Source organism: Coniophora puteana (assembly GCF_000271625.1).
Source record: "Coniophora puteana RWD-64-598 SS2 unplaced genomic scaffold CONPUscaffold_4, whole genome shotgun sequence".
Classification (NCBI taxonomy): Eukaryota; Fungi; Basidiomycota; class Agaricomycetes; order Boletales; family Coniophoraceae; genus Coniophora; species Coniophora puteana.
Window position 1 is genome coordinate 579,779 of NW_006913056.1, and position 14,871 is coordinate 594,649.

The 14,871-nt window shown below is 55.4% G+C and overlaps 3 protein-coding genes across 3 annotated transcripts; 1 reads left to right on the forward strand and 2 right to left on the reverse strand.

The window, feature by feature from the left end:
• Window positions 1-17: 17 nt before the first annotated feature.
• Window positions 18-2,054, reverse strand: CONPUDRAFT_163823 (S-adenosyl-L-methionine-dependent methyltransferase). Its single transcript, XM_007768533.1, has 2 exons — window positions 1,676-2,054; window positions 18-1,302 (listed from the first exon to the last, which is right to left on the reverse strand). Exons 1-2 carry the CDS (start codon window positions 1,887-1,889, stop codon window positions 380-382), a joined length of 1,137 nt encoding a protein of 378 aa, XP_007766723.1. The 5' UTR covers window positions 1,890-2,054; the 3' UTR covers window positions 18-379.
• A 4,167-nt stretch (window positions 2,055-6,221) lies between these two features.
• Window positions 6,222-8,244, reverse strand: CONPUDRAFT_136019 (uncharacterized protein). Its single transcript, XM_007768534.1, has 2 exons — window positions 8,104-8,244; window positions 6,222-8,042 (listed from the first exon to the last, which is right to left on the reverse strand). Exon 2 carries the CDS (start codon window positions 7,636-7,638, stop codon window positions 6,340-6,342), a length of 1,299 nt encoding a protein of 432 aa, XP_007766724.1. The 5' UTR covers window positions 7,639-8,042; window positions 8,104-8,244; the 3' UTR covers window positions 6,222-6,339.
• A 471-nt stretch (window positions 8,245-8,715) lies between these two features.
• Window positions 8,716-12,282, forward strand: CONPUDRAFT_101061 (uncharacterized protein). The gene is made up of 9 exons (XM_007768535.1): window positions 8,716-9,214; window positions 9,278-9,376; window positions 9,442-9,525; window positions 9,609-10,315; window positions 10,448-10,518; window positions 10,954-11,086; window positions 11,220-11,366; window positions 11,423-11,603; window positions 11,876-12,282. Exons 1-9 carry the CDS (start codon window positions 8,872-8,874, stop codon window positions 11,896-11,898), a joined length of 1,788 nt encoding a protein of 595 aa, XP_007766725.1. The 5' UTR covers window positions 8,716-8,871; the 3' UTR covers window positions 11,899-12,282.
• The last annotated feature ends 2,589 nt before the right edge of the window (window positions 12,283-14,871 follow it).

Below are 14,871 nucleotides of genomic sequence, written 5' to 3' on the forward strand. Positions count from 1 at the left end.
TGAGAGTCGGCGTCGCAGTAGAGAGTCGGTGATGAGTATGCATAAAAGAGCGGGGCCCCACACCACGGACAACGAGCGCCAACGATAGTCGATAAAGTTGGTCATGGGATTTCCCTACAGACAATCATTAATGTTAATGAGCGCCATGACCAGCGACGTCATCATGCCGGCAAGACTCGGGCTGCACGAAGTCCTTCGCGTTGGCGACCCGGCGTGCTCAACCGCAGGTTGACCCGTTCCGTTCCTCTCCACTCTTCGTTCTCTCATCTCATCTCTCCTTGCCTCGTCCCCGCCCCGCCTCACACCAACCTACGCCCTCGCAGACGCCCTCGCCCTCGCCCAACCAGCCTCCAACACAAGGCCCCGGCCAATCACAATTTCACACCCGCCCAAAGACAACCCTCTCGACGCCCCACGGGTCCTTCCACACCTCCGTCTCGCGCACGCCCGCCCCCCGCACGAGCTCTTCCACAGCGCGCGCTTGTCCCCTGCCAACCTCGAACGCGAACATGCCTCCCTCCTTGACAAGCGGCCGCTCCATCGCATTCAAGCTGCGGATGGAAACGAGGCGCGCGAGGGCGCGGTAGAACGTAAGACCGTCTCCTCCCCCGCGCTCCTGGTCTGTCCCTGCCGGCTCTGGAGGTGACGTGCCCTGTATCTGGCCGAGGTCGGCGCCTGGGTCCCCGAGAAGAGCCCGTGGGTCTTCCCAGTCGCGCACGGACGCGGGGAGTTCGGTGTACTCGCGCAGAGGGATGTAGGGCGGGTTGGAGGTGAGAATGTCGTATGGCGGCCGAAGGCGACGCGGGAGGGACGCGAGGATCTGGGACGAGAAAGACGGGGACAGGATGTCGGCACGGATGGGAGTGAATGTGGGTTTGTAGTGGTTCTCTGGTCCTGGTTTTGTTGATGGTTTGGCTATAGGCGTGTTTGCCGCGGTGTTGTTGACATCGACGTCGACATCAATGTCGACACTGACAAACCCACATCGCACGCCGTTCTCCTGCGCGAGTTGAACAGCCTCGGTTGCGACGTCCGCGCCGAGCGCGTCCACTGGCACAGTCCCGCCCAGGCCTCCTACTCCACCCTGCTCATCTCCAGAAAGCATCGTGCCCAAAAGTAGCGGGATGCACCCCGTGCCCGTACACAAGTCGAGCACCTTCAGCCTCGTGCTCTTGTTCTGCCCGACCTCGCGATTACGACGCACGAGTTCAGCGAGACGCAGTGCCCAGTCCTCGGTCTCCGGGCGCGGGATGAGCACAGGCGCACGCGTGAGCAGGGATAGGGGCCCAAAGGGCGTTGTGCCTGGTGGAGATTAGGATGGGTCAGTATTGTATGTTGAGACGCAGCTATCAAGAGAGAAGTTTGTCTCCGATCATAGAGGGAGACGGACCCGCTTGATAGCGTCACGGACGCGGCGGACGCGGCGCGGACATTGCAGGCGTACTATTGCACGCGCCGGGACACGTCTGGGAAGGTGGCAGGGTCTGGGAGCAGCGAGCGCTGATATGGGAGGAAATGATGCGGGGAAGGTGGGAAAGGGAGCATTGTGTATGGGAGAAGAGAACGCACGACGAGGTCGATCAGAAAGGGTCGGGGGAATGAAACGAAGCAGTCGAAGAGCACGAAGCAGAAGGAAGGAAAGTAAGGAGATGGGAGCGGACGAAGGCGGACGTACCAAGAATGTACTGTAGAGGTTCGCCGGCGACGCGACGCGCGAGCATCCTCGACAGCTCTTCGTCGCGCGCCTCATGCTGCTCCTGCAGCGCGTCGCGCATCCATCTCACCTCCTGGCGCGCGCTCTCGCATCCAATCGCGCTCGCGAGACGCTCTGTGAGCTCCCGCACAAGTGGTGAGGAGCGCGATAGAGCCACCGACAGATGGTGGCGCATATGGCGTGTGGAGAAACTCCAAGAGACAGAGGGTGCCGTGGGGGACTGTCATATGTCGGAAAGTGCCGTCTTAAGCCCGCAGACAGGTTGCGGCGTGTTGTGAGATCCTACTCAGAGTACGAGCGTCGACGAGTGACCTATCGTGAACAATGAGGCGACGGTAAAAGCAAGTATATAACACCGAAGCTAACCTATCGTGAACAATGAGGCGACGGTAAAAGCAAGAGGCAAAACGTAAGGAACGCCGAATCGTGAAAGACCAGTCTTATAACTAAACTCTTCTCCTATCCTCCATTCCCAGATCCGCCTCCTTTCCCCGTCATTCCCGCCTCCCTTGACCTCATAGCTTGCTCATACTCTCCACCCGACCGCTCTAGATTCCTGACATTACCCCCCCTCTTAGCGTCGTCGCCCTCGACGACATATAGCCCTGGTTTGACCGCACGGAATCTTCGTGAATGCCAATTGTACACGCCTTGGGTCACGGGCATGGTCCACTCGAAGTCATATCGCGTAGCGTCTTCGTTGAGGACCGGAATTCGCACTCGGACCCGAAGTTTACGCTGGTTTAGGTAAGCTTGGAACTTATCGTTGATTCCGTGTTCGTCTTCCAAATGCCCCCGTGGTTCCCAGCTATTTTCTTCTCTCGGCTGACCCTTCCACTTAACCAAGTACTCCGTTCCCCCCCTGCGTGATCGTTCATCCAACACCTCTTCTACCTCTTGTTCCATATGATCTCCCATGTCCACGGGGGGTGGCGCCATCGGTTTCTGTTGGAGTGGAGACGCCGGTGGGTGATAGCGGCGGAGGTGTACTGTGTGGAAGACAGGCGGTATCCGTCTCCAGGTCTTGGGCAGTTGTAGCCGGTAAGCCCGTAGACCAACCTTCTCGAGTATTTTGAAGGGACCGAATCGTCTATCGTCCAGTTTCCGCGATGGTCTGTCGGTGCGGATATGGATTCCGTCGACGTACACGAGATCCCCGATGCTGTAGTCTGGGGGAGACGCTCGATGTCGGTCTGCAAATCTCTTCATGTCCGCTGCGGCCTTCACTAACGCCGAATTCGTATCCTCCCTTATCTTCTCCATCCGCTTCGCAAACCCCTCCGCACTCTCGACATGACCACTCGTCCGCGGCGTCGCAGGTGTTCGTGGATGTTGTCCGTAATTCGCATAGAATGGTGAATACCCAGTCGCTGAAGAGACACGGTTGTTATACGAGAATTCCGCCAGTGAGAGCCACTCCGCCCAGTCGTTCTGACGATGATTAACGAACAATCGCAGATATTGCTCTATCTCCTGGTTGACCCTCTCGGTTTGTCCGTCGGTCTCTGGGTGATACGCCGTGGACAAGTTGGTTTGTACTCCCAAGAGGTGCGTGAGATCACGCATGAACCGCGAAGCGTATTGCGGACCACGATCACTGATGATCTTGTCAGGCAGGCCAAAGTCCTTCCAGATATGGTCGCGATATAATCGAGCGAGCCCCTCCGACGTCAGCGTGTCGTTCGCTGGAAGCAACCGTATCATCTTCGACAGTCTGTCCACCACTACCACCACTGCATCATGCCCCTGACTCCGCGGTAGTCCCGTCACCATGTCGCAGGAAACGATCTCCCAGTTACGGTCGGGTACTAGATTTGGTGCTAACAGGCCCGAGGGCTTTGCGGGGAACGTCTTTGTACGTTGGCATTTTTCGCAACCTCGTACGTAGGCGCTAACGTCCGCGTGGATTCGGGGCCACCAATAGTTCCGGAGTATGAGTTCGGCCGTCTTAAAGCGACCTGGGTGACCAGCGGTGAGTGCGTCATGGTGTGCGCGGATGACCCGGTCTCTCAAGACACGGTCCCTTGGGACATAGATGCGGTTCCTCCAGGTGTACAGCCCCTTGTCCTCCGACCATCCTTCTTTCCTCATCCGCGCGTTTTTTCGGATCCAACCCTCTACCGCCTTCGACTTCCTCATCTCCTCCACTAATACATCCCCCTCCACGTCTACTTCTGTCGTTATCGCGCGAAACAACTGCGGCCGCAGTAGGACTTGGTCAGTGTTATCGTCCTCCCCTTTCGGATGATCTGGTCGTCTCGACAGTGCATCCGGCTGACCGTGGGTTCGACCCGGCTTGTGAATCAGTAGAAAGTCATACTCTTCCAACTCGAGGTGCCACCGAGCCTGTCGCCTATTGAGCTTTTGCGCGCTCCGGAAGTACGAAAGGTTTTTATGGTCTGTCCACACCTCGAATTGATGTTTCGCGCCTATGAGGTAAGGCCTCCACTCGTTTAACGCTCGTATGATGGCTAAAAGCTCCTTGTCGTAGATATCGTAGTTTCGTTCGACCTCCGAGAGAGCTTTCGAGTAGAAGGCTACTGGGTGCCAAGATCCGTCCTCCTGTAGCTGTAACAGAATGGCGCCGGTAGCGTGGCCTGAGGAGTCGGCTTCAACCCGATATGGTGCGTCATCGCGAGGCATTGCAAGGACTGGAGCCGTCGTCACCGTCCGTCGCAGTTTATCAAAGGCGTCCTGTTCGGATTGTGTCCATCGCCACGGTGAGTTTCCTGTTAGCCCATGTAGCGGACGGGCTACCGCAGCAAAACCCCTGATGAATCGACGATAGAAGTTTACGAACCCTAAGAACACCTGTACATCCGTTTTCGACCTCGGCACCGGCCATTCCTCTATCGCCTTCACCTTTCCCGGATCCATCCCAATCCTACCCTCCCGAATAACTAACCCCAGGAACTCCACTTCCTTCTTCTCAAACTCGCACTTTTCCAACTTCAGGTAGAGGTTATTCTTCTTCAGTATCTCCAATACCTCCTCCGTCACCTTTCTGTGCTCCTCCCTCGTTCGCGTAAATATGAGTATGTCATCCATATATACCACGACGACCCCGCGTACAATAAGATCTCGGAATAGGTCATTCATCATCGTCTGAAAAGTAGCAGGTGAATTGGTCAGCCCGAAGAACATTACGAGGGGCTCAAATAAACCGCGGTTTGTCACGAAGGCTGCCTTCCACTCATCCCCCTCCCGAACTCGTACGTTGTTATATCCCCATCGGACATCGAGTTTCGTGAAGTATCGAGCCTGTCGCAGGTTGTGCATAACGTCGGGGATTAGAGGTAAAGGATAACGGTTTTTTACTGTGCCGGTGTTAAGTTTGCGATAGTCTTGAACTGGGCGTAGTGTCCCGTCCTTTTTCTTCACGAAGAAGAACGGTGAAGCCATCGGTGACTTCGATGGTCTAATGCGCCCCGATCGCAGGTGCTCTTCTATGAACCGGTCGAGCTCCGCCTGTTCTGTGTGTGACAGCGGATAGATTTTACCTTTGACTGGTTCAAAGTCAGGCTTGAGTTCGATTGCATGGTCCCACCGGCGGCGTTCCGGCAGGCGATCAAACTCGGTTTTCGCAAAGACCGACTCGTATCCCCGACATTGCTCTGGGAGAATTCCTCCTAGCGACTTCTTCGACCCCCCTTCTAACTCAGCCTCCACCGTCCGTATCCTCGCAGCTTCCTTCTTTCGCCACCTCACACTGTCCTCTTCCCGCTCTCGAATGTCTCTCGCCCATTCCCAGGCATCCTCCCTCATCACCGTCACAAAGACTCGGTCTCCCTCCTCTACCTCCGTCCGCAACATTGCCTTCACATCTTCCCCATCATCGGGATCTGGAGTTGGTGCTCGTTGAGCATAACACTCCGCAGGACATTGATGAAATGCAACCGTTCCCTTGGACCAATTGATAGTAGGGTTATGCTTCTTCAGCCACTCAAAGCCGACAATTACGTCCGTCTTCCCCAGGTTCGTTACTGCAAATGGGAAAGTCTCCGAATGGTCACCAACGTCGAGACGCAGGTTGGCAACATGACGAATAGGACCTGCACCATTCTTGCTGCCATCCGCGTTATAAACTGGGACCGGGCGTGGGAGTGGTTCGAGGTTAACCCCTTTAGACCGAACAAAACCCTCATCAATGTAACATCCGGTCGCTCCACTATCGATGAGTGCACAGACGTCGAAAGTGCGTCGGTCATCCAGAGTCTGAATGACCACCGACAATTCTAGTGAGTTCTGGTTGATACGGCGTACCCATCGGCGGGGCTTCTTGAATTCGCGGAGGGCGGCATCACATGCCTCGGATGGTAAGGCCCGGAGTTCTTTCAACAACATCTCGTCTACTTCACTCCTTCGATCCCTTCTGACCCAACCTCGTATCGCCCGCATGGCAACTCGGTCCGGCTTCGCGAGAGATTCTCGTGTCCAGCGGAGCGAGCCTCGGTTAGGCTTTTCTTCCCCTTCCATAACTTTCGGTGCAACAGGTAGTGTAGTTTTTATGAATGCGCATTTTGTTTCGCTTTCGACATACTTCAAGGGCGTTGAACAGGACTCGGAAGACTTTTCACTACCTATCGTACACGCCGGCAGGGACGCACCATTTCCCTCCGACGCATTCAAAAACCCGATGAACCTTCTCCTTTCACCTCCTCTCTTTCGACCTTCTCCCACTCCCCTCCATTCTCGAAGATCTTATTGACCGCTTGCACAACCTCCTCCTTCGTCTCATCCGGGATACTGGTCCACCTGTCGTGAAGGGCTCGGATCGTCGGCGGCGCCAATAGCGGGCAATCCGCCCTGAGATGACCCGGCTGGCGGCAGTTGAAGCAGGCCCCTCTAAACGGTCCTCTCGCGCGACGGTTACGAGCAGCATCAACATCCATTGGCTCACCCATCGGTAACGCAGGAGCGAGCGCCGGAGTCGGAGCAGCTGCAGCGCGGGAAACAGGTGGAGCGACAGCGAAGGGCGGAGCAGCTGCAGCGCGGAATGGTGCAGCTGCGCGGACAGGAATGGGGGCTGATGCAGTTGACGCGCGACCCCTAGCAGCGGAGTTATTGGCAGCTTGAGTCCTCGGTTGGTAGCCCCGGATGATGGCGAGATTTTGGTTCTCATGGGCGTACGCGATAGCCTCCTCCTTCCAATCCTCGTACGTCCTCGCCGTTCGGTGAGTGTTGATCTGGTTGGCGATGCCGAAGGGGAGCTTCCTCTGCACCAACCTGACAAGCGACTCGTTAGAGATATGGGCCCGGGCGGCGAGGGTGTCAACGCGAGTGAAGAAGGTGTCGGCGTCCGCAAAACGTGAGTACTCCATGCTCTCGAGCTCGTTCCACGCCGTCTGCATTTTGTCCCGTAGGTCGAAGCGCTTCTGGAAGCCCTCCTCAAAGGCTGTCCAAGTCCCGGGCCAAGGCGACGGAAGCTGGTTCGCCCACTCAGCAGCAGGACCCGTCTGCATGAAGGAAGTGGCATAGACGACTCGAAGGCGCGACTTCTCGTCATCGTTATCATCGATGCCGAAGCGGGTGGGGTTCGCAATGAAATTCGCCCTGACCGCACGGATGAACGTCTCGTAGAGCGATCGGTCCTCGCCCGAGAACTGCAGGGGCGACGCGACCTTAATGCCTTGGTGGCCTGAGAGGTCCGGGCGTTGGTGGGCGAGCACGGCGGTAGCGAGATTACGCCAATACTCGACCTCTTCGTGAACCGGCAAGTGGAAGACGTGGCCGGCACCGTATCCTCTAGCGTCTGCCTCGACGAAGATGGGCGGCTCGGGGTCGGGCTCGACGAGAGGCGGCGGCGGACTACCAATACCGTTAGACTCGGTGTCCATGTGCCCCTGCGAGCTCGGGACAGGCGGCGGAGCAGGACCAGCAGTCCCACCTCCGTCGAGGATGTTGAACTGAGATTGGGTGGGCATAGGGGTTGAATAGGGGTTTGGAGTTTTGGTTACGTTTTGCCTAATGTGAGATCCTACTCAGAGTACGAGCGTCGACGAGTGACCTATCGTGAACAATGAGGCGACGGTAAAAGCAAGAGGCAAAACGTAAGGAACGCCGAATCGTGAAAGACCAGTCTTATAACTAAACTCTTCTCCTATCCTCCATTCCCAGATCCGCCTCCTTTCCCCGTCATTCCCGCCTCCCTTGACCTCATAGCTTGCTCATACTCTCCACCCGACCGCTCTAGATTCCTGACACGTGTGTCTGGCGACCAGGGACGGATGACACGTTCGGCGCTGGTGTCATTGCTCCGGCCCACGCGAAGGCCATGCAAAGTTGCCAGTACCAGCAGTACCGTGTAGAATGGCTGACGCTTTTTAGTCTAACAGCCACTCAAACCATCAATACAATGTCAATAAAATTATGCTAACTTCATAACCCACTAGTGTCTGTTGCCATCGATGAACCTCGGAGCATCGGACTAACAGCTCGCACGAGTCAAAAAAACGCTGACTATTTGATCAAATCAGCGCGGTCGTGCGTCCGATCGCGACATGATGATGGTAGATGCAGGCGGTAACGAGTGCAGCTGTAGACAGGACACGCTTTTTACAGCACAGGCTAGAACACATATGTATGTCCATCATCATTCCTCCCAATCGGCGTTATGTAAACGAGCGGGCGCCACGGCCTCACGGCCGCTTAGCGATTCGCTTTGACCACTGCGATTTGCTAGCAGGTCTGTAGCGTGCCCTGCTTTAAGGCTCTTTGACAGACCTAACGCACTCCATGCTATTCGTCCTCGCAGCACGGACCGAGGATGCGCTCAGAAGAAGCAAGAGTATGCCTGTATGATGGTGCGATGACGAGAACTGCGTCACGAGGCGCGCCTGCCGGACCGCCGGAATGTGGTAGATCTCTGAGGCTCGGCCGGAGTCTCGGAGAAATGCAGCTCGCCCGCCCGGCATATAATCATATAAGGATAATTACATAATAATTCACGCCCTAAGGTCATCCGAGATAATTGACGCATCTCTGTCTGTCGGCCACCTCCACCGTGTCCCTCGCCTCACGACCTTCTCCTCCTCCTCTTTCTTGTTGCAGGCTGCTCCTCCTCTTCTTGGTGACTCCGTGTGGCCCCCTTTACTGGATGGACCCATAGCACCTCTTGAATATCCTCAAGCATATACGAGCATATACGAACAATAGCAATGGCTACAGGTATACTATCCGCATCCCGCCCCGACATACCCGCTCTCGACGCACGCTCACAACAGCCTGGCCCGTTCATCAATCCCGCTCATATGAATCAGTCCAACATATCTAAGGACTCCCAGCCAGGCCCCTCCTCGGTTGCTCGCCGCACCAGCAAATCCTCGGTTCCTGGCAAGCGCCGTCGCGGTACCTCCCCCGACGAGAGCGGCGACTCTTCAGCGCCTCCATCTGGCACGCACTCGGCCACACATCCCCGCAAGAACCGTGACGGACCGAAGAAGAAGAAGGCTAACCGCGCATGCGCGCACTGCCAGAAGGCCCATCTCACATGCGACGACAGTACGTGCCAAACTTATGTTGTCATATGTCATGGGCGCAAACTCATCGCGTGACCCGTGTTAGCTCGTCCATGTCAGCGCTGCATAAAGCGCGGTATTGCCGACAACTGCATAGAGGGCCATCGCAAGAAGGCCAAGTACTTGCTCGACGACGAGGAGCTGGGTACGTTCCTCGTGTTTTTCCCTTCCTATTGCATCCCGCGTGCTAATACACTTGTGATACCACAGAGCAACTAAAGCGGAAACAATCAACCGCCGACAACAATGGGAGTAGTAGCAATAACATGAGCGCACCTGCGCCAATCCCAACTTGTACGTCCCTTTGCTCTGCCTCTCGGTGCTTCCCCACCCGAAAAGGAGGAAATTTTTGATCTAGCACTCACGATCGCATGCAGCCCAGCCTTTCGCCGCCAACGACCCGCTCTTCAATGTCTCGTTTGACCCCAACTTCTCCTTTGGCTCAGAAGCAGCCAACCTCGAGTATTCAATCCTCTCCGCCATCTTGGGCAACCCCTCCCCACCCGAATCCGGCACCGCACCATCCCCGCCTCAGCTGCCCTCCTCCATCAGCGCCCCACCGTCGCAAAACTCTGGCCCCACCGCCCCGCAAAACGCCACTCAAAACCCAAATCCTCCCGCATCAACCAGTGATGACGCCCCCTCTCAGGATCAGACTGGCACGGCGAACAGCCAGCCCCCGCCCCCGCCGTGGTCTGCTGAGAGCGGCAGTTACGACGCATACCGGGAGCAGCTGGCACTTGCGCCCAACTCGCCGCCGTTCATGACGGGCTACTCACCCGCGCTGATGTCTACCTCTTCACAACCTGAAGGAGTCCAGCAGGGCCGCTTCTCCCCTGTCTACGAACAACAGCAGGCGACGTCGCCGTCTGACCAGGATGTGGACACGGCGACTTCCCAGCAGCAGAACGGTTCCCACGCGCCAGATGGACGACACACGAAGGAGGTCCCGTCATCGCGGGCCGGAGCAGGAGGGAACAAGGGCCCAGAGACGCAGACGCAGACGCTGCAGTCGCTCTCCAGGACGTCGTCGGCCGGGCCGACTCCGAGCCCAGGAGGGTACACGGGGGAGTACGTGCCGTCGGTGGGTATTCTTCATTCGCGCGCAGCAAACTCCTATCATGCCCGTGTGAGACCGTGCGCTGACCTGTAGTGCGTGGTGTGTATGGGTGCGTGGGTGTATGGTGTTGCGATGCGCTCGTTCGTTGGACGATAGGCGATGCATGTGACGGCCGCGTACGATTACACCGAGGGCTACCACTTCCTGATGAAGCATCTCCCGAGACGGTGCGTGGCATCCCCTAGCTCTCGGTGGACGGTGTAGCTGACATTCGTATTTTGGTCTTTCTCCTTCTTCGATTGTCTGGTTCTTGTGCTTCGCGCGGTGTTCTTTTGGGGGTCATGGTGGTGGTGGTGGTCTGGGTTGGGGGTGTGCGCAAAACGGGGACATGAACGACTCGTTATAAACGAATGGGCGTACCCGGACCCGACGTGTCTGATCGGAATCGGGAACTCTCTTCCGGGGTGTTCCGTATCCTCTTCTTTTTCTTGTCTTATCTTGCTGGGTGGCATTTCCCTGTCAACCTGTCACCCCGCCCCCACCCCCGCCTCCGCGCTTCCCTTGTCTCGGCTTCGGTTTCTTTTCTCATTGGCTGCGGTCCGGGCGCTTGTGCCGTGCTGCGATGTCGCGATGTCGTCCAATGTCATCATCACCGTTGTTAGGTTCGAGAAGAACGATATTCTGCGCATCGTCCGCGCGCTCGCTATCTTCCGCCCGTCCCTCATTGCGCTGCAGATGCCGATGACGGACGAGGACGAGATCTTCGTCGAGCGGTGTTTCCAGCGGTCGTTGCTTGTGAGCGCCTTTGTTCGTTACCTGCCTCGTGGGCGGTGAGCTGATTGTCGTCTCGCACCCGTCCTCCCATATCGCATTCGTCGTCGTGTGTCGTCATGACGTATCTGCGTTCTTTGACGCTTCGCGCATGTAGGAGCTCGAGAAGCTTATCTCGTTTAGCGGGACACCGACGGTTGTCTGGCGGCGGACGGGCGAGATCTGCCTCGTTGCACCCGAGTTCTGCATGCTGACCGAGTGGGGCATGGACGAGCTCGTCGGGAAGCGCAAGTACATCTACGAAGTTCGTCTACTCCCTACCTCACGCCTTCTATCACGGCTGATGTGATGTGCTGCCAGCTCTTCGAGAACCAGAGCGTGGTGGAGTACTGGGAGAACTTCGCGACACACGCGTTCGAGAACACGACCAAGTCCGTCTACTCGCACTGTGTGCTGCTCAAGCCGTACGGCGCGCCCATCCCGTCGACGTTCTGCTTCACGATCAAGCGTGACATCTTTGACCTGCCGAGTATCGTCATCGGTGCGTTCGTCTCTTCCTCGCCACTCTCGCTTATATCTGTATTGTTGCCGTCCACCCCCCTCCGCTTGACCGCCGCCCTTTTCTCCTCGTCGTCTGCTACCTCTCGACCTTTGCGAGCCCTCGGTCCCGGGAAGAGCTGGAGCGCGCAAGGCGGCGGGCTGCATCGCGGTAGTTTCTTTTCTTCTCCTTCTCCTCATGCTTCCCCTCGTTTCTCACCGCCGATCGAACTCTATGTGCTGAATGTGTGCATTCTTCTTTCCTTGTTGCGACAGGTCAATGGTTACCGCTTTTGTAACAAAACCCGAGTTCTCGTCTGGGCCTCCTGATTATGCTGTCTTGGATATGTGGATATGTGTAATATGCGGACATGCAAGAAACAAAAACGAAAAACAAGATTAGAACTACTGTATCAATCAGGAACATCAAAGTTATGGATAGGTTTAGGTATGTGGTGCTTGCGTTCGCGAAGGGTTTGAGCAGGGATTCGGGGTGTTTGTTGTGGATGGGGGCGGACAACAACTTATATAGACTCGACTGGGCTCCGGTTGACGACTCTTAATTTTATTATCGCTCTCTCTCGCTCTCTGTTTCCCACCCGTTTGATGCTCTCTGGGCAAAGGGGTTCACTAGTCCTAGTCATTGCTGATGTATGGTACCTTATGAATCGGTTATTTTTCTGTAGTGCAGCGTAGCGGTGCATGCAGCGGCGCTTTGCTTGTGTGCGTGTGTGCTTGGCTGGCTGGCTGGTTTACCAGTTTGCTTGTTTTAAAATTGTTGCGTGCTTAATGGATATGATGGATCCTGTTTTCATGATGATGGTTTGTGTCGAGTGCGACAGGAACTCGTACCGCTGCCGTGTGGGGGCACTTAGATCGCATATTATGCAATGGTATGCCCCGAGCCCAAACACATTGTAGAAACTTGGGTCTCGCGTCAGCCGAGGACATACGGCCAAGGCCGGTGGGCTAGCAGATACGGACCCTGAAGTAGCATGTCCGCCGCGTTGCTGGCTCGCGGATCGCGGTCGTATACCTGGAAGAAGACCAGCGATACGTACTGATGCACGTTATACTAGATCTTAGGCAGGCGCATGGCGTCTACAAGCGATGTGAACTCGTTGAGACCATGCCTTCAAGTTGCCCCATGACAAGCATGCCGCATGTATCTCTGTCAAAGCTGTGTATAACAGCGAATTTGAAGTCTTGCACTACTATAGCATACATAATAGTACTACACAACATCCACAATACATATCCTACACCTCTTTGAAAGTTTCTTCTTATGAATTGATCTAGATGTCTCCGAAGGCCCGTTGATCTCCGCCTTTGCCATCCCAATGATGTGCATCTTGGTCATGGTCCAAAAGTCTCGCACTCGATGCTATATGAACCGTCCTGCGTGCTGTCGACAGTGCCTCGAGACGTGGAAGATATTGATAGCGAAGAGAAGTGATCTAAGTCCACGGTCGTCAGACTGCTCGGTGCCGCGGTCGGGAGAGGTTTGTCCGATGTGGCCGTCTCATCTAGATCCACGTCCCTGTATATGATGCGATAGACGAACGTGCCAGTGACGAGGAGGTTGCATATCATCACATCAGTCGATGCCTGTCCATTAAAATGGTGATTAGAGTGCGTTTATATGTGCTGGGACCGATAGGTTGTACGTTACCTGGACATGGCCTGCTATTGCTGATAAGTGCATGTTTGGAACGAGGAAGACAGCATGTACGACACCGCCCGCTGCACTCAGTATGTTCATAGAGAAGATGCATAAAATCAAAATCTTGGGCCGTCGGGCGAGATTGACGTCCCAAAGCATTGCGATGGGCGTGACGACCAACATGACTGAAGAGATAACGTCGCCTACCGTGGTTTCAGCAGCTGACAGATTTCAGATCCACGACTATTAAGCGCACCTATAATTTCGATCACGGACACAGATCTACCAAGAGAACATACACTTCTATATGATGTTGTGTACCACGAGTCTTGGATGCACGAACGCAGTTTGGAGGCCATGGCAATGCAGTAAAGCAAAGGTAATATCGCGAGATTAATGCGGATAATCCAGCGCATACGGGGGTTAGCAACGATTCGAAGGACCGAGTACATGATGCTTCCTCGCGCAAGCCTGTTTCCAGTGTCAGAACCAAAACCAGTCGCAGACAAAGAACAACAGCACCATATGACGCATGTGTAAGATATTATCTCCAGCCACATGAACACCGCGACTGTCCATACTTCAAGGGCGGGCGTGTCAACGCGCGTGTCCCAGAATGCAGTTGTCGAGTGAACTTACCTTCAGGAACGAATGAACCCCACAGTGAGCCAATTGTTAGCACGGCGAAGCAAGCGGCCATTGCTGCTAGCCAGTCCTCCCACCATAATCTGCCCGCCCGAATCCAGAGCCGGAACATTGTGAAGAAGATGGATGCAGCGTATAAACATGTTTGTGTCACTGTAAAGGATTGCACTTCCTAGCATCCAAAGGCCACATGTTTGTAGAGCGCTGGTAGCTTACCGAGGTATGCCAGCGGCAAAGTATGGGGGAGTTGCAGATCGCCGCTCATGTTGACTGCCAGTGGCCCTCACTGAAGATTGCTGCGCATAAGGAAGTAAGGGAGGCGGGTTGAGGAATTTGCAGTAATGCGGGGCATTGAACATCCTTGTTTGCGGTGTATCGGACGGACTCAAACAAGACTCAAAGGCAAGAGTGCCCAAGAACTCGGCGTCATTCGCAGGTGGGGGATTGCTTCATGCTGGGCTCCCACGGGCCTGGCCCTCTCACGAATGAATCGCGTATCGTACCTCACTACCCTCGGGAGATAACTGAGGTTTAAAGCTTAAAGGTTAGACATGGCGAATGCTGACCGCCTACGTTTCCATGCTGAACTTTGTTGCAATATATCCCAATTCAACGATGAGCTGACTTTAGGGCTAGCAAACTGTCAAGCGTTCACCAAGAAACATGTAGTACTTCCGACCTTGGTCCAATCTATAGGTCGCCTTCAAGGCGGCGCGGGGCGTTTACACTTGACGTTGACGTTTATGGTCCTTATTCAATTTGAGTTGTGTTTCCGGGTAAACTCGTCCGACAGTAAACGTACATACCGGAAATTATAAGGGGCATGCTCTCCAAGTACTCGAGGGTGCCAAGATCGTCAATGCAAAACTTAAAATGCAATACGCTTCAGCTCGCGAGCGGCGCATCAGTGCTTTTGCCTTTAGCGCGACCAGTCACGCCTCCGGAGTACTCGAATTCCTGGCCT

Coding starts and splice junctions, on each gene's coding strand:
- CONPUDRAFT_136019 (XM_007768534.1), bottom strand. CDS start 7,638: ATGCCCACCCAATCTCAGTTCAACATCCTCGACGGAGGTGGGACTGCT.
- CONPUDRAFT_101061 (XM_007768535.1), top strand. CDS start 8,872: ATGGCTACAGGTATACTATCCGCATCCCGCCCCGACATACCCGCTCTC. Junction 9,526..9,608: donor ACCTGCGCCAATCCCAACTT/GTACGTCCCTTT, acceptor GATCGCATGCAG/CCCAGCCTTTCGCCGCCAAC. Junction 11,367..11,422: donor AGCGCAAGTACATCTACGAA/GTTCGTCTACTC, acceptor ATGTGCTGCCAG/CTCTTCGAGAACCAGAGCGT.
- CONPUDRAFT_163823 (XM_007768533.1), bottom strand. CDS start 1,889: ATGCGCCACCATCTGTCGGTGGCTCTATCGCGCTCCTCACCACTTGTG. Junction 1,303..1,675: donor ACCTCTACAGTACATTCTTG/GTACGTCCGCCT, acceptor AATCTCCACCAG/GCACAACGCCCTTTGGGCCC.